The sequence below is a fragment of the Chiloscyllium plagiosum genome, chromosome 31 (assembly GCF_004010195.1).
Source record: "Chiloscyllium plagiosum isolate BGI_BamShark_2017 chromosome 31, ASM401019v2, whole genome shotgun sequence".
Classification (NCBI taxonomy): Eukaryota; Metazoa; Chordata; class Chondrichthyes; order Orectolobiformes; family Hemiscylliidae; genus Chiloscyllium; species Chiloscyllium plagiosum.
This window is the reverse complement of record NC_057740.1, coordinates 37,622,776-37,639,896: the sequence shown is the minus strand read 5'-3', so window position 1 is coordinate 37,639,896 and position 17,121 is coordinate 37,622,776. Positions and strand designations below refer to the sequence as shown.

General features: G+C 44.1%; 1 protein-coding gene across 1 annotated transcript; it reads right to left on the bottom strand.

Annotated features, from left to right (window-relative positions):
- Nucleotides 1-377: 377 nt before the first annotated feature.
- On the bottom strand, nucleotides 378-15,912 carry use1 (unconventional SNARE in the ER 1 homolog (S. cerevisiae)). The gene is made up of 8 exons (XM_043721407.1): nucleotides 15,765-15,912; nucleotides 11,474-11,523; nucleotides 9,688-9,766; nucleotides 8,745-8,897; nucleotides 6,960-6,978; nucleotides 4,759-4,789; nucleotides 2,484-2,643; nucleotides 378-999 (listed from the first exon to the last, which is right to left on the bottom strand). Exons 1-8 carry the CDS (start codon nucleotides 15,864-15,866, stop codon nucleotides 817-819), a joined length of 777 nt encoding a protein of 258 aa, XP_043577342.1. The 5' UTR covers nucleotides 15,867-15,912; the 3' UTR covers nucleotides 378-816.
- Nucleotides 15,913-17,121: the final 1,209 nt, after the last annotated feature.

Here is a 17,121-nt window from a genome sequence, read left to right as displayed (position 1 = left end):
CCCCTCCTCATCTCTGCAACTGCTTCAGACCTCTGCGCTGCTCCATTTCTGACATCTTGCGCACCCTACTTTGACTCACTAATATTGTTAGTCATGCCTTTCAGTCAAGTTCTGTGGATCCCTTGAACTGTTCTCCCCATCTCTCCTTCCCTCAGATACTCTATAAACCCTTGCCCTTTCTCAAAGCTTTAGGTCATGTGTTCTAATGTTTCTGCATGATTCAGTGTGAAACTCAGTTCAATGATACACCTGTGAAGCACCAAGGAATGCTTTCTCCGAGTCACAGGAGTCGTATAAACAAACTGCTCTTGCTGAATCTCAAAGCAGGCCTTGGAACTAACCACATCCATTTGTGGAGGCATTAGATGGATGATTTGTAGATTCATTCATTTTTAATAATTTTTGAAAATGCATCATTGAAAAGTTAGGAGCACAAATTCATAAAAGCCCAGCATTGAACCTAGTCAGTCAGAATAGGGAGCCAAGTTAACTGTTCTAGTATCCTGTAAATAAGTGTCAGTATGTTTAAATTAATTACAAGTTAATCTTTAGGTCTAAATCCACCTCTTGCAGAAGTGACCAATATCTGGTGAACTCAGTAGGGGGCAAGTGCTCGCTATCTATACCCCACGCCTCAGCTTCAGTTCATTACACCTGGAGCAGAGCTCTACCTGTTTGTGGGTCATTTACAATCCAGCTTGGGGGGAGGGGGGGTTAAGTTTCAGTGGAGTCAAGCCAGTCCCTGGACTCCTGTCTGGCCCCAGTTCCTTCCCTTTCACAGTGTTGTCTCGAGGTCGGGATGAGCAAAGTCTTGGGTCACCTGAGCTTGGGGAAGATGCGGATGAAGAGGATCATGCTGATGAAGGTGAAACACACCACAACAAGCATCAGCCACAGCAGCCAGTTGACTGATTTCTTAGTGTGTTGCTCCAGTCGCTCCGACTCCACCTTCAGCTTCTCGAAGTTCTGATCTGCCATTCGCAGGGACTGGGTCAGTGTCTGGCACAACCAACAAGAAGTGAATGTCACAAGTTAAAACAGCACTGGCATCCTCCACTCCCCTTTACCCCTTCCTGTCTACGTCAGATGGAGTCACAGATGTACAGCATGGAAACAGACCCTTTGGTCCAACCTGTCCATACCGACTAGATATCCTAACTAATCTAGTCCCATTTCCCAGCATTTGGCCCATATCCCTCTAAACCCTTCCTATTCATATACCCATCCAGATGCCTCTTAGATGTTGCCTCCACCACTTCCTCTGACAGCTCATTCCATATACGCACCACCCTCTGCATGAAAATGTTGCCCCTTTTGGTCCCTATTAAAGGTTTTGGGTGAGAGGGCAAACCTTATGTCTTCTAGTTCTGGAATTCCCACCCCAGGGAAAAGACCTTGGCTATTTACTTTATCCATGCCCCTCACGATTTTATAAACCTCTACAAAAGGTCATCCCTCAGCCTCCAATGTTCCAGGGAAAACAGCCCCAGCCTATTCAGCCTCTCCCTAAACCCCAAAGCTGCAACATCCTTGTAACTCTTTTCTGAACCCTTCCAAGTTTCACAACATCCTTCCGATCGGAGGGAGACCAAAATTGCACACAATATTCCAAAAGTGGCCTAACCAATGTCCTGTACAACTGCAGTAGGACCTCCCAACTCCTGTACTTAATGCATTGACCAATAAAGGAGAACATACTTTTGCTCTCATTGTGATGTTAGAATCATAGAATCCCTGCAGTGCAGAAAAGAGGCCACTTAGCCCATTAAGACTGCACAGATCCTCTGAAAAGCATCCCACCCAGTCCAACTTCCCACCATATCCCTGTAACCCTGCATTTCCTATAGCCAATCCACATAACCTGCACATCTTTGGACAGTGGGAGGAAACTGCTGCACCTGGAGAAAAAGACAACAACAGACAGGGAAGAATGTGCAAACTCCACACAGACAGTCGCCAGAGGCTGGAATCAAACTCAGCTCCCTGGCACGGAGAGTCAGCAGCGCTAACTACTGAGCCACCATTGGTGTTGGAGCACAAATCCATGAATAGGGCACCCACACATACACTCCATAAATGACAGGTTCCTGATGAACATAAATTTTACACTCAAAGCAACACCCAGCGAGGGTGTGACGGACATCAATAGCTTGCACGAGTAATAACTGCATCAGCAAACTGTCCGAAGAAAAAGAGTGGTAATATTGGAATGGAATTGAACAGAGTTTCACCTTCCATGGAGTAGCTGCAGACAGAGCCACATCATATTTACAGCACACGATCAGGCCATTCAGCTCCACACAACCTGTCCAACCCCATCCCCTCTTTATCTCCTCCACTCAGCAACATTTCTTCTATTCCATGCTCTCACTTGCACGGACGGCACATTGCTGCTGAAACCAGCCATGCTCAGTTCCGGTGGGTGGGGAGGTCTGAGACAGGGATCACCGTGGTGGAACTCTCACCGACCCACCCGCTCCTACCTGGTTGTCCTGTTTGATGACGCTCTGCGCCGCCAGAGTGTTGTTCTTCAGGTTCCGGGCCAGGCTCAGCATCTCCTCGGCGAGTCGCTCCTGCATGTTGTGGTGACGGTGGAGTACAGCATCCAGTTCAGTGGCTGTTTGTTTCTCATCCTCCAGGCCACTACAAATGAGGGAGTGCAAGAGAGGAATTACAGGAAATGGAACAAAAATGCAAGTGAATGAGAAAGCACCACCATTAACAACGCAGTCAGTCAGCCAGCCAGCTCCAGTGTAGCAAACCAATACAAAAGGCAGACAGCTTTGAATTTCTATAGCACCACCCACAATCTCAGAATATCCAATGCACTTCACTAAGAACGTAACACTTTTGAAACATGGTCACTGTTACGATGTAGGGAACACAGCAGCCAGTTTGCACAGCACAGCAAGCTCCCACAAACCTTTTTTCGTTTCCTAAAGACAACAATGTTGATTGATGGATAAGCGTTAGTAAAATCATCTTGAAGAGTTCGCTGACTTGTTTTATAACCACCCAAGAGAAAGCAGAGATGAGCCTCAGGACTTAATGTTCCATCCACAGACAGTGCACTCACTCACTATGGTACTTGCATTGAAGACAGTTTTGTGCTCAGAACTCGAGTAGGAATTGAACCCACAATACTCTCACTCAGAACAGTATGCAACCCAATGAACCACAAATGCTGCTCAGACTTTCAGACAGTGTCTCCTTCATATAGAGGTTGCTAACAGGTTAATGTCTCCATTACAATGGCCGACAAGACGTTTAAATTAAGTATCCCGACAGTAATACTGCAGACTGTTTTATTAATGTAAATTGCCCACACTTCTCCAGAGATTAGCCACAAATTATTGCTCCATAAACTTTAATCTTTCTGCATCAATATCTTTATGGGACATTACTGGCAGGCAGCACCAGACAGACATCTGCTTTGTTGGATCTTTCACCACTATCTCCATTGCAAACCAGATGAGCATCAATTCTGAGCCAAGCTTCCTCAGATAAAGCTAGTTGTCAGGGAGGGTACAATAACATTCATGTTTATGTTAATCTGGGGAAATGCTGCGAGGCTCTTTACACAGGTGTATAAACGCAAAAGGTAACCGGATTATAAACAGGGGAGACAGTGAATGTAGCAATAAAGTCAATCTACAGGACCAGAGTGAAGCTCTGGGAACAAGGATTTAAAATCTCACCCACAGCAGCTGGTGCAATTTTAATTCACTTGATAAATCTGGAATTGAAAGCTAAACCAGGATAGCCATTCCCGATTGCTGGAAAAAATAAACAAATAAACAAAGCCCTTTGGGAGTGGCGACCTGTCATTCATCCCAGATTTAAATGCCAGACCCACAGCAATGAGGTGGATTTTAACTGCCCTCTGAAATAGCAAGCCAGCCATTCAGTTCAAGGGCAAATGGGGACAGGCAAGAAAATGCCAGCAATAACCACATCTGATAAAGAAAAAAGGAAAAATGTTTGGTCACAAATGTAGGTTTTTAAAAAGGTGCTTTAAAAGTGAGAGAGGAGGGTGGAGATTTATTGCCAGTAAAGAATTTAAAAATTAGGGTGAGAGTTGTTTAACACAGGTGGTGCTGAAACTAAGTCAATGAAGGCCAGCAAATGCAGGAGGGATGGGTGCTCAGGGTGTGGTGCAAGTTTGGATATGTGGTGAAGAATCGGAACATGGAAAGGGGGAGACCCAACCAGTAGAAGATGGCAACAGTCTGGAGGCAATGAGAAGGCACAAATGAGGATTTCTGCAGATGAGGAGGGCAGAGACACATGGTATTCTGAGAGGTGGAAGGGACCGTGGAGTCAGATACTCAGCTTTGGTATGGTACAGCAAGTGAAGGAGTTGGATTAAGCTAAAAGATACTAAGATATGGGAGCAAAAGTAGGCCATTCAGCCCATCAAGTCTGCTCAACCATTCAATGAGATCATGGCAGATCTGATAATCCTCAACCACACTTTTATCTTTCCCCATAACTTTTGATCAAAAAGGCTGTCCACCTCAGCCTTGAATATACAGAATGAGCCAGTCTTGACTGCCTCTGTGGTAAAGAATTCCATACATCCACTACTCTCCAAGAGAAGAAATTCCTTATCATCTGTCTTAAATGACCATCCTCCAACACAGTCCATTTATACACAATGACAGAAGACAGGTTTCCTACTTTAATTCCCAGTCAGGAATTAAATGCAGAGAGAAACAGGAAAACATTAAGATTTTGCTATAAACATAAAAACCTTACCTCCGTTTTCTCAGTTCAGTAACTTCAGAACCTAAAAGAAAAGATAGTGATTTATTTTTCTCAATCAACCTAGCTTTCGGAGTGATGAACAACTTATATCATTAGTGTCTATATGCAGCCTTTAGAAAGGGAAAACTAATTAAGTATACATTAATGGTTGCTGCTTCCATTTCGATACGAAAACAAGCTCGGTTGTATTTTGAAATGTTTCATTGAAGTTCTGGTGTGAAAGGAAAGGCAGCAGTCGTTCTGTACATTGGAAAAATCTCTCAATAAAGACAGCGGGATAGATGAATGATCAAGAAAGTTGGCACAGAATAAGTTAAACAGCAAATAAATAACAGAGAACACTGGAAACACTTCATGTGTTTGGCAGTTTCTCTTCTGGAGACAGCAGCAGTGTTAAACATTTCGTGTCAATATCCTTTCATTGGGATTGGGAAAAGTTAGAGATGTTACAGGTTTTAATCAAGTACAGAGGCAGGGAGAGGGTGGAGGAGAAGCAAAAGAACAAAAAGGGAAGGTTTGAAGTAGGATGGAAGGCAGGAATTAATCAGATAACAAAAAGGATAATGATGCATGGGGAAAACGGAGGAGAGGTGGCACAGTGGCTTAGTGGTTAGCACTGCAGTCTCAACACCAGGGACCCGGGTTCGACTCCAGCCTTGGGTGACTGTGTGGAGCTTGCACATTCTCCGTGACTGCGTGGGTTTCCTCCGGGTGCTCCGGTTTCCTCCCACAGTCCAAAGATGTGCAGGTCAGGTGGACTGGCCATGCTAAAATTGCCCGTACTGTTAGCTGAATTAGTCAGAGGGAGATGGGTCTGGGTGGGTTGCTCTTCAGAGAGTCGGTGTGGACTTGTTGGGCACTGTCGTGACTCTAACCTAATCCAATGATTAAGGGCAAGAGAGAGGAGTCCTGTAATTGACAACAGTTAGGCCATGAGCAGGATCTGCTGCCCAAATAAGCAGCAGCAGTGGTTATGATTCACGTTTCTGGCTCCATATGATCAGTAAAATCTGCCCAAGCTACAGGGGAACAGGAATTCAAAACCTTGTATCAACATTTCATCTCCCGAATACACTCCAATATAGCATTTCCTCAGTACAGCTTGTAATCCACCTTGGAGCAGAATCCAAACGGATATCACTAGACTTCGAGGACAGACTAAAGCAAACAAGCATTTTTCCTCAGTTTAAGTAAAACCATGGCAGCTTTTGTTCCCTGGGTCAGCAGGAGGGATCTGGGGCTGGACTCCCCTGTGTGGTGCTGTGGCAATGCAGCATTGTTTTGGGTCAGGTGCAGACTGGAGCCCTGATCATGGAAACAATAAGTGTCTTAGACCGTGCTGGCTGCCTCAGAGCAGGAACCACCCTGGTGGCTGACCCTACATTCAACAGGCCATCACTGAGGGAACTAGCTGGCCTTCAACAATCTTAGCGGTTTATTTCCAGATTTCCGTACATTTATTTTGCAATGGTCCAATTTGAATATTCACATTCTTTTGTGTCACATGCTCAAGTCTCCATTACAAACCCACTCAGTTCTCCAATACAATGCTGTATCCTCACAGCAACCAGGATTGGGAAATCAACATTTTTCCCCCATAGCTTCAGGAATAATCCTCTACAGCATTGGAGGTCACAACTAGCTATTTTAAAATAAAAAAAAGCTTAAATTAATTAACAAACAGAAACAAGGAAAGTGAGCTTTGAGAAGATTTGCAGCTCAGGTTGAGGTTCTGAATGTAGGTTTGCTTGTTGAGCTGGAAAGCTTGTTTTCAGACATTTCGTCACCATACTAGGTAACCTCTTCAGTGAGCTTCCGAACGAAGCACTGCTGGTGTTTCCTGCTTTCCATGTTTGGATTTCCTTGGGTCGGTGATGTCATGTCCTGTGGTGACAGTTTCCTGTTCTTTTTCTCAGGGGGTAATAAACACTGACTTGGATCCCATTTACCACCCCGAGAAAACAGGAAATGACAATCACCAAAGGAAATGTCACCACAGAAAAAGACATTACCAACCCAAGGAAACCCAAACATATAAATAGAAACCAGGAAATACCAGCTATGCTTCATCTGGAGGCTCACTGAAGAGGTTAGCTAGTGTGGTGACAAAACATCTGAAAATGAACCTTCCAGCTCAGCAAGCAAACCTACGTCCAGAAACAAGGAAAGTTTGGGACCCAGCATTTACTCACCTTCAGGAGCCAGGGTTTGCTGTAAAATAAAGCAGAAAGATAAATGGAATATAAATCACAGTTTTATCAACTTCTCAGCAAGAAACAGAAACAGGGAGACAGCACCACCTTCATAGGTTTGTCACCCAAATTTCAATAGTTAAAACATTTAGGTTTGCAAAGAGAGAGTTTGGTAATTTCACCCATGACAGCACTGTCCCAGAATCTCCCTCTCAGCTGATTGCGGGCGGGAGGAATAGCACCACCCGGGAGATGGGGTTTGAAGTATCGAGTACTCATCAGGTGGCATTTATGACTTTAAATGAGGCATTGGAAAGTATTTATACATGTCAACCTGTCCTGGACTTCCCAAGGAGATGCGATGGTCAAGGCGGTATGACATCGCCTCTTCTTCCTCAGGTGGCTTAGGAAACTCAGCATGTCCATAAGGATCCTCACCAACTTTTACAGACGCACCACTGAAAGCATACTTTCCGGATGCATAACAGCCTGGTAGGGTAACTGCTCTGCTCAGAACAGTAAGAAGTGACAAAACGTTGTGTGCACAGGCCAGAGCATCACGAAAGACCATCGCCCATCCACGAACTCGATTTACACGTCTCATTGACACAAAGGCTGCCAATATCAAAGACCTCTCCCACTAATGCTCTCCTGCAACCTCTTCCATCAGGAAGATACAGAAGCTTGAACACAAACCAACAGGTTCAAGAACAGCTTCTTCCCTGCTGTTATTAGACTGATGAATGGACTCTCCTACTTCAATTAATGCTGATCATGCTAGTGTTGATCTGGTCTAGTGCAGTGTGACCTGTGGGCCTCAGGTTTTTCACCCTATGATCAGTGTGTCCTTGCTTACTATGATCTGCCTGTACTGCTCGTAAACAAAGCTTTTTGCTCTACTTAGGCACGCATAACAATAAATCAAATCAAGACAAATGGTATTATAAATTGTAAAAACCCCAAGCTAACATGCAGCTAGATGATGAAAACAGAGCACAGAGTACAGAACCCCAATTTGAAATATGCCCCTATGCCTTTGCAACCAATGGACCAAACTAAATTTTGGTCACCTTCATGCACATATTCACAGATGGGGTTGTGCTTTTTTGGGAGCCACGGGTCACCAACGCTACAGAGTGTTATAGTATGGGTACAGACCCTTCGGCCGATCACATCTGTGCTGGTCATGAAGTACCTATGTACTCTAGTGCTACTTGCAAGCAGTTCGTGCCAGAGATGTACAGCACAGAAACAGACCCTTCAGTCCAACATGGCCATGCCGACCAGATATCCCAACCTAATCTGGTCGGATTTCCCAGCATTTGGCCCATATCCCTCCAAATCTTTCCTATTCATATACACACCCAGATGCATTTTAAACACTAATTGCACCAGCCTCCACCACTTCCTCTGGCAGTTCATTCCATAACGCACCACCCTGTGTGAAAATGTTGCCCCTTAGGTCTCTTTTATATCATTTCCCCCGTCACCCTAAACCTATGCCCTCTACCTCTGGACTCCCCAACCCCAGGGAAAAGACCTTGTCCTTAAAATCCTCTTGAAACCTCCTGCCCCCACCTGCAATCTATGGCCTGTGGAAAGTGATCCCCTCTATCAAGGGGAAAACGTTATTCCTGTCTATGACCCTCAATCTTGTAAGTCAACATCCTGTCCCTCCTCAGCTTTCTCTGCTCAGAGTAAAACAACTCGAGCCCACTTAGTCTGTCTATTGAACCACTTTATACTATCCTTCCACCGAGTTACAATTAAAGCTGGAGCACTCACCAGGCCGAGGAGTTCACCTCTCATTTCCCCCGTGTATCTAGCTTTCATCTGGAGGTGGACCGTTTGAGTAGCGGATAGCCTCTCCTTTCCAGTCGTTGATGTCTTTCCTGGTGCTAAGAACTGATTGGCCAGAGCTTTCTCTGTGGGGTTAGGCTAGAAACCAAAAGGGAAGAGATGCTGATTGACGGAACCCAACATCTGTTAAGCAGGAGCAAGGAATGGAGCATTGAATAATATATGTTGTTGGAGGAGAATTAACCTTTCATCAGCACATAAGGGAGAATGCCTCTGCATTTGCAAAAATGCTCCAGGGGATTCTTTAATTCCACTCAAGAGGGCAGATGGAGACTCAATGTTTTAAGTCTTTTTTGATTGAACAGTCTTGCCGTACAGGATGGAAACAGACCCTTTGTCCAATTCATCCATGCTGATCAGATATCATAAACTAATCTAGTCCCATTTGAGCATTTGGCCCATATCCGGCCAAATCCTTCCTATTCATGTGTCCACCCAGATGCCTCAAATGTTGCAATTGTATCAGCCTACACCACTTCCTCTGGCAGCTCATTCCATACACGTACCACCCTCTGCATGAAAAAGTTGCCTTGTAGGTGTCTTTTATATCTTTCCCCCCACTCCCCACCCTAAACCTATGCCCTCTCGTTCTGGACTCTCAGACGCCAGGGAAAAGATTTTGCCTATTTACCCTATCCATGCCCCTCATCATTTTGTAAACCTCTATAAGGTCACCCCTAAGCCTCCGACAGTGAGTCTATTGCAGTGACAATGCAGAGCTCATTCCAAAGGTAGACTATGCTTTACTTTCAGGCTGAGATTGCTGTAAATATAGCTTATCCATTTGATTGTACAAGGTGATAGGAAACATGGACTTGCTCCCAGAATTAAGAATCTGAATTATAAATTACAAACAGATTGCTCTTACCAGTTTCTCAGCCTCCAAAAGCCCCTTCATGAATTCCACCTTGCGGGTATATTCATTTAGGACCTCAGGAGCAGGTTTGCTATAGTCAAAAGAAACAGGAAACATTCGATTTAGCATCCTATAAAAAGCTACTTTCATGTAGTACAGTTAAATACTCAATTAAACACGGCAATCACATTAACTCAGCCTGGAGACAGGCTCATGGACCTGGTTATCATGGAGAAAGAGACCCAATCCAAAAACTATTGAGAAAAGAAATGACACTGATTTGTAAACAGGATTACAGGTTTAGGTGAAGAGCAGGGAGAACTGTAAATGAGCTAAGAACAAAGCAGAATGCTTGTAAAAGTTGGCTTTCTGTATGGAAAGAAAATAAAAAGAGGTTTGATGAGACAAGAGGATTCCAGACAAGGAGTGACAGAGGTGAGCCTTGTTGTCGGAGGGCTTAATCTGAGAAAAATTGATTGAGCCACAGTGGAACATTTGATCTCATATGGCAGTTAGTAGTGAGCCTGCTGGAAGCTGGGATTGATTTGAGAACTAGTCTTGTATTGTCATCCATTTGCCAGAAGCAAGAGACAAATACAAGTGCTCTACGGAATTTCATTACATCTCTCAAAACCAGCATTAAAGTACTTCATGTAAAATAAATAAAAAACTTGAGAGTTGAGTGAAATGGACAATGCAGACGTTGTTTTTGAGCAAGCAAGATCCCATAAGTAGCGGCACATCAATTAATCTGTTTTATCAGCAAGGCAATTTTAAACAACAAAAAAACTGCGCTGTTCCCAAATATCTTTACCATCCATGTGATCAGGCAGGAGGGGCCACAACTCACAGGACAGACAGTACCACTGAATGCTGCACTCCCTCAGCACAGTCCCTTCCAGTCTTCGTATAGGCAGCTGCCTATATTGGTTATGCAATTCTATCCTCTTACTGTCACTGTTGGGGTCAGTCATGAAGGTGGGACTTATAATTGATTAAGTATGCCAACTAGTTCACACAGTTCAATAAGTGATTATCTGTTTAATAGGCTCTGGTGATTTCAGCCAACATTAGGTATTTGCAATCAGCTGTTTATACCTTTAGTGACCAATTTTAAACGTAGCTAACAGCAAGTGGTGCTGGTAAGTCTAGATTCCTCTTTCCTCCTTTATAACTTAAATCTTTCACCAAGTTTATAAAAAAATAGAATTGTAATGCTGTGGTAGTATTCCTACCTCAGGGTTCAAATTCCAACATTTACCCAAACAAGATTTGGAGATGTCGGTGTTGGACTGGGGTGGACAAAGTTAAAAAACCACACACCAGGTTATCGTTCAACAGATTTATTTGGAAGCACGAGCTTTAGAAGTGCTGCTTCTTCATCAGGTAGTGCTTCCAAATAAACTTGCTGGACAATAACCTGGTGTTGTGTGATTTTTTACGCAAACAAGTTCAATAACATTGAGACATCTGGGCTTGGGTCTGACCATTACCACCACAAAGAGTGGACATAACAGTAACATTATAGTGTGCTGGCTGTGGACAGTGCAGACTACACTAGCTGTATTAACAGTGCCAGCTGAGGTTAGATCTCTGGAGTGCACTGCCTATTCCATAACCTTCTGACCTAAAGCTGACAACGTTCCCAGTTTTAATTTCAATTCTCTTTCTCCCCTCAAAACCTTCTGGTTTGGCACACTTAGTTCACAGCATTCACATCTCGATTAAAAAATAAATTGCAAAAACTGACAGACCTACAAAGATGAAAATGCAACTAGTTGGTAAAGAATTCTCTTACCTAAGGTGCTTCTTCAGTTCAACCAACATTTCCTGAAGAGCTCCTACATACTGGAGAAAAATCACAAAGAGCAGCATGTAACCTCAAACTGCATTTGAACCCACTTTCATTCAATGTTTTGCTTCTATATTTAAACTCAAACCTGAGGAAATGAGTATTCATGGGAACAGTAAGTGTATGACAAGATGGAATCACAGTAAAATGCTACATCAGAAATCCTGGGGCTGGCTGAATAAAGTCCCAGGCTGTAGGATCATGGATCACAGGCAGCTCAGCCAAAAAGATACCAGTGCTGATTATCTATCCAGCCCTGTAATCACATCCCCAGTGCATTTCACAACCAGCAAATTATTTCTCAAATCTAAAAAATTCCGATTGTCAAGGAGGAAACATGGGAATAACGTGAACTAAGCAAAATCACAAAGCAACAAGATCAACGTAGATCATCTATGGTGAGGGACAGATGTTGGCCAGGATACAGAGTAAACTGCCCTCCTCTTCTCCAAAATTGTGCCATCAGATCTTTAGCACTGTGTGCCTGTCCAAAACAGAGTTACATCTCTTCCAAGACTCACTGGCAGCAGTGTCAATGGCCCAAGACGATGTTCAGAAGGCCTAGAATGGAGTTTCAGCCTTGTGATTCAAAAGCAAGATCTTCATTAGTGAAGTAGCACTGTCGTGTAGTATATGTTCACCTTGGTCAATCTGCTCAACAGGGAAGTAGAGACCATCCCCAACACCTCAGGGAGGGGAGGGGTCGGGGGAGCAGCACCCCTCTCCCATATTATGGGGGTCTGGATGGGCATGAATGTCACTCCTCTACATCAAAACACTTTCCCAATTCCTGTGGGTGTGTCCATTGAAGCATTTTCTATTACTTACACAAGTTTCTTTCTTCCCTTCTTCAATTCACCTCAGTTTCTATTTAACATCTGAATAGAAGATACAGAGGTGAAACAGTACCTCAGTTGTTACTAGCCCTCCTACCTAATAACGATATGACTCCAAAACAAAAGTCAAGGGTCCTGGCTCATAATATTAAAAAAGAGATTGATGGTCGGTCCTTCTTCTAGGGATCTGTTAGGATCATCCAACCCATGAAACTCAACACAATAAGAGCTATCATTCATTATTTGCAGGGACTGGACCCTAGACAGCTCCTCCATGTTCTCCAAACACTTTACAAAAACTACACAAGGCTGCCTGTGGTCAGCTAACTACAACCAAACATTATGCCCAACAAGTATTTGTGAACTGTACATGCAAAGGAACATAATATTTCAATTGGTGCAGCCCAGCAATCTGGAAATCCATATTTTCCTGCGATAGAGAGAGAGCCACACAGAGACAGCACTTGGATTTTTTTAGATTAGATTAGATTAGATTAGATTACTTACAGTGTGGAAACAGGCCCTTCGGCCCAACAAGTCCACACCGACCCGCCGAAGCGCAACCCACCCATACCCCTACACGTAACCCTTTTTACCTAACACTGCGGGCAATTTAGCATGGCCGATTCACCTGACCTGCACATCTTTGGACTGTGGGAGGAAACCAGAGCACCCAGAGGAAACCCACGCAGACACGGGGAGAACGTGCAAACTCCACACAGTCAGTCGCCTGAGTTGGGAATTGAACCCGGGTCTCTGGCGCTGTGAGGCAGCAGTGCTAACCACTGTGCCACCGTGCCACCCAAACAATCTTTTTCCCATTGCAGTCCACGATAAAAAATACAGAAAAATGATACAGTCTGTCGTAGATCAAGAGCTACTAGATGGACTGGATCTCTTTCCTGGTCAACACCAACGTAAGGGCTGAAAATGCCTCATTCTAGGCTGAAAACATTTCTAAAATTTGAAAATATTTGTGAAGTGGGGGCATCGGGTTCAGTGCTGAGCACTGCTGCCTCACAGCACCAGGGACCCAGGTTCGATTCCAACTTCAGGCGACTGTCTGTGTGGAGTTTGCTCATTCTCCCAGTGTCTGCTTGGGTTTCCTCCAGGTACTCCGGTTTCCTCCCACAATCCAAAGACATGCTGTTTAGGTGACTTGGCCATGCTAAATTGCCCATAGTGTTCAGGGATATGTAAGTTAGATGCATTAGTCATGGGCAAATATACAGTAGGGGAATGGGTCTGGGTGGGTTACTCTTCGGAGAGTCAGTGTGGACTTGGGACAAAGGGCCTGTTTCCACACTGTAGGGATTCTAATTCAGCTAGTAAGATAGTCAATGAATTTTAACTTTGGAACTCTAACCAAAATCCTAGTCTATCCTGTATGTCATACATAACACAAAGGCAGAAGGCTCCAAGACATCTTGTTAAGAGATCCTCAGGGCAACCATTTTCAGTAGATTCAATGACCTTCCTTCTATTTTAAAAGGCCATAAGTCAGCATGTTTGCTGATGGCTACATATTGTTCAGTCTTCATTTCCATTCCTCAGATACTGAAGGATTCTATAGCTGCATCAAGATAACATTCAGGCTTGGATTGATAAGTGGCAACTCCTATTTATGCTACACAAGCAGAAGGTAGTGGTTGCTTCTAACAAGTAGGAATCTGACCACCTCCCATTGACATTCAACTGAACACCCCATTGTCAGCACACCAGGAATCACCACCAAGTAAAGACTTAACTAGACCAGTCATATAAATACTTTTTCAAGCTCTTGGGGCACATTGGGCCAGAGTTGGGGAAACAGTCAAAATGTCTGGCTTCAAGTCTCACCTGCCCCAGAAGTGTATCATAGCATGCACGATTAGACGGACTTGTTTAAAATGTAAAAAAAAAAAACTTTGATTACAAGAGGTTCAAATTTGCAAGCGTGAAGCAAATAATTCACCTCAGTCCCGATAGCCTTTCAACCATCTGCAAGTCACAAGTATGATGGAATCGCCTGAATGACCATAAAAGGTTTGGCAGGATCCTCAATGAGCACATCCAACAACAGCACATAGTGGCAGCAGTGTGTACCAACAAGATGCACTGCAGCAACTCACCAAGGCTCCAGCAGCCACTTACAACCCTACAACCTCTAGCAAGGTCAGAGCAACAGAAGCAGATGCATGGAAAAAAACACCACCTAAAAAAGTTCCTCTCCAAATCATCCACATCCCAGAGTTGGAAATATATCATCATCGTCACTGAAAGATCTGTCTCTTATCATTATAGGTCCTGAAGAAGGGCTTATGCCCGAAATGTCGATTCTCCTGTTCCTTGGATGCTGCCGGACCTGCTGCGCTTTTCCAGCAACACATTTTCAGCTCTGATCTCCAGCATCTGCAGTCCTCACTTTCTCCTCGATCATTATAGGTGTCCCTACATCTGAAGAATGTTACCCAAGGAGGCAGCTCGCCACCCTCTTTCCAAGGACAGTCTTTTCTGCTGTAACACAATAGGTCAGTTTCCATGCAATCCTGCATTATAAGAAAATCATATAATAGTAGCACAATTCAAACCAATGGGTCCAGAATCTCCTTATAGCTAATACACATAAGGAAAGTTCACACTCTATAAATGTGGGCAGCACAGTGGTTAGCACTGCTGCCTCACAGCACCAGAGACCCAGGTTCAATTCCCACCTCAGGAAAATGACTATGTGGAGTTTGCACATTCTCCCATGTCTGCATTGGGGTGCTCCAGTTTCCTCCCACAGTCCAAAAATGCACAGGTTAAGTGAATTGGCTATGCTAAATCACCCATAGTATTAGGTGAAGGGGTAAATGTAGGGAAATGGGTCTGGGTGGGTTGCACTTCAGCACATCAGTGTGGACTTGTTGGGCCAAAGGGCCTGTTTCCACACTAAGTGATATAAACTAAAATAATAGTATAAATTCTTCAATCACATTATAGCCAACTCATTGAAGAAACACACACTATAGCAGAACCAACCATACGATCAAACATGAGCCATCCTTGATCTCCAGGAACAAGTAGTGGAAGAACAGAAGAGTAACCTATCTGGCTGTGAAGTGGTCAAGAATTAGGGAGGCAGGAACTTGGCTTCCACAAAGCCACCCAGTGGCCCAGGGCCTGCAATTACAGCATGACAGTTGACATGGGAAAATTGAATGAGGTGTATATGAATATCGAGATAAAAGGTTAAGGGTGTGGAGACAGAGAAAGGGCACTTATTGCAGCATTTCTAGTAAAACACAGAGATTATCTAAGGACGTTACTGTTGAAACGCCACAGAATGGGTTCTGGGCCAGCTCCTTAACACCATCCCCTATGATCTGGTGCAATATTTAGCCTCAAGTCTCTCGCCGGTGTCTCCACCTCGAGATTACCTTTTCCAGCCGCCAGTCCTTTTCTTCCCTCTTCTCCCCCGCCATTGACTCGCATCTCACCAACAGCCGCAAGAAGTTTTTCTCCAACCTGGAGGTCGCCATCTTTGCGACAACAACTTCCTTCACGCCACTTCCGCCCCGCTGCCGTGGGACGCTATACTTAATATGGGCAGAGTGAAGAACAAGGAGAGTCGGAGAGGCGGCAAGATGGTCCTCACCCAGAAAAATAATCTGTCCAACCCACAGCGCCGCCTGAGGGCCTCAGCGTGCTTGGCACCTTAAAACGACTAATAAATAGTTCGTTTGAATGAATGTGAAAGTCAAACGTCCATCACTTTTATTGTCTGTCACAAAGATGTTTCTTATAATAATTTTGTTAAAAACATTGCTGGTAACTCTCACCTCCATTATAATTTCTGCAATAAACTGTTCATCATCTGTGCTGGTTTGCAATCAGAGAGACATTGTAAAAGCAGTTCACCTGAAAATTCTTGTTTTTTTTTAAAGTGAAATCGGTTAGCCTGACTTGGTTGTTGGTAATATTCCAGAATTCATTCTTAAGGATGAGATTGCAGAGTACTTGGAAGTGCATGGTACAATAAGGCTGAGTCAGCACGGCTTCATCAACAGGAAGTCAGACCTAGAAAGTAGAACATTACAGCACAGTAAAGGCCCTTCGGCCTTCGATGTTGCGCCAACCTGTGGAACAATCTGAAGCCCATCTAACCTACACTATTACATTTTCATCCATATGTTTACCAATGACTATTTAAATGCCTTTAATGATGACAGGTCTTCAACTGTGGCAGGCAGTGTGTTCCACGCCCTCACTACTCTCTGAGTAAAGAAACTACCTCTGACATCTGTCCTATATCCATCATCCCTCAATTTAAAGCTATGTCCCCTCGTGCTAGCCATCACCACCCGAGGAAAAAGGCTCTCACTGTACCCCCTATCTAATCCTCTGATTATCAGATATGTCTCAATTAAGTCACCTCTCAACCTTCTCTCTAATGGAAACAGCCTCAAGTACCTCAGCCTTTCCTCATAAGACCTTCCCTCCACACCAGGCAAAATCCTAGTAAATCTCCTCTGAACCCTTTTCAAAGCCTCCATATCCTTCCTATATGCAGTGACCAGAACCGTACTCAATATTCCAAGTGTGGCCGTACCAGAATTTTGTTCAGCTGCAGCATGACCTCATTGCTCTGAAACTCAAACCCTCTACCAATAACTGCTAACACACTGTATGCCTTCTTAACAACTCAATCAACCTGGATGGCAACTTTCAGGGACCTATGAACATGGACACCGAAATCTGTTTGAGGAGCTAATAAGCAAGTTAGACAAAGGAGAG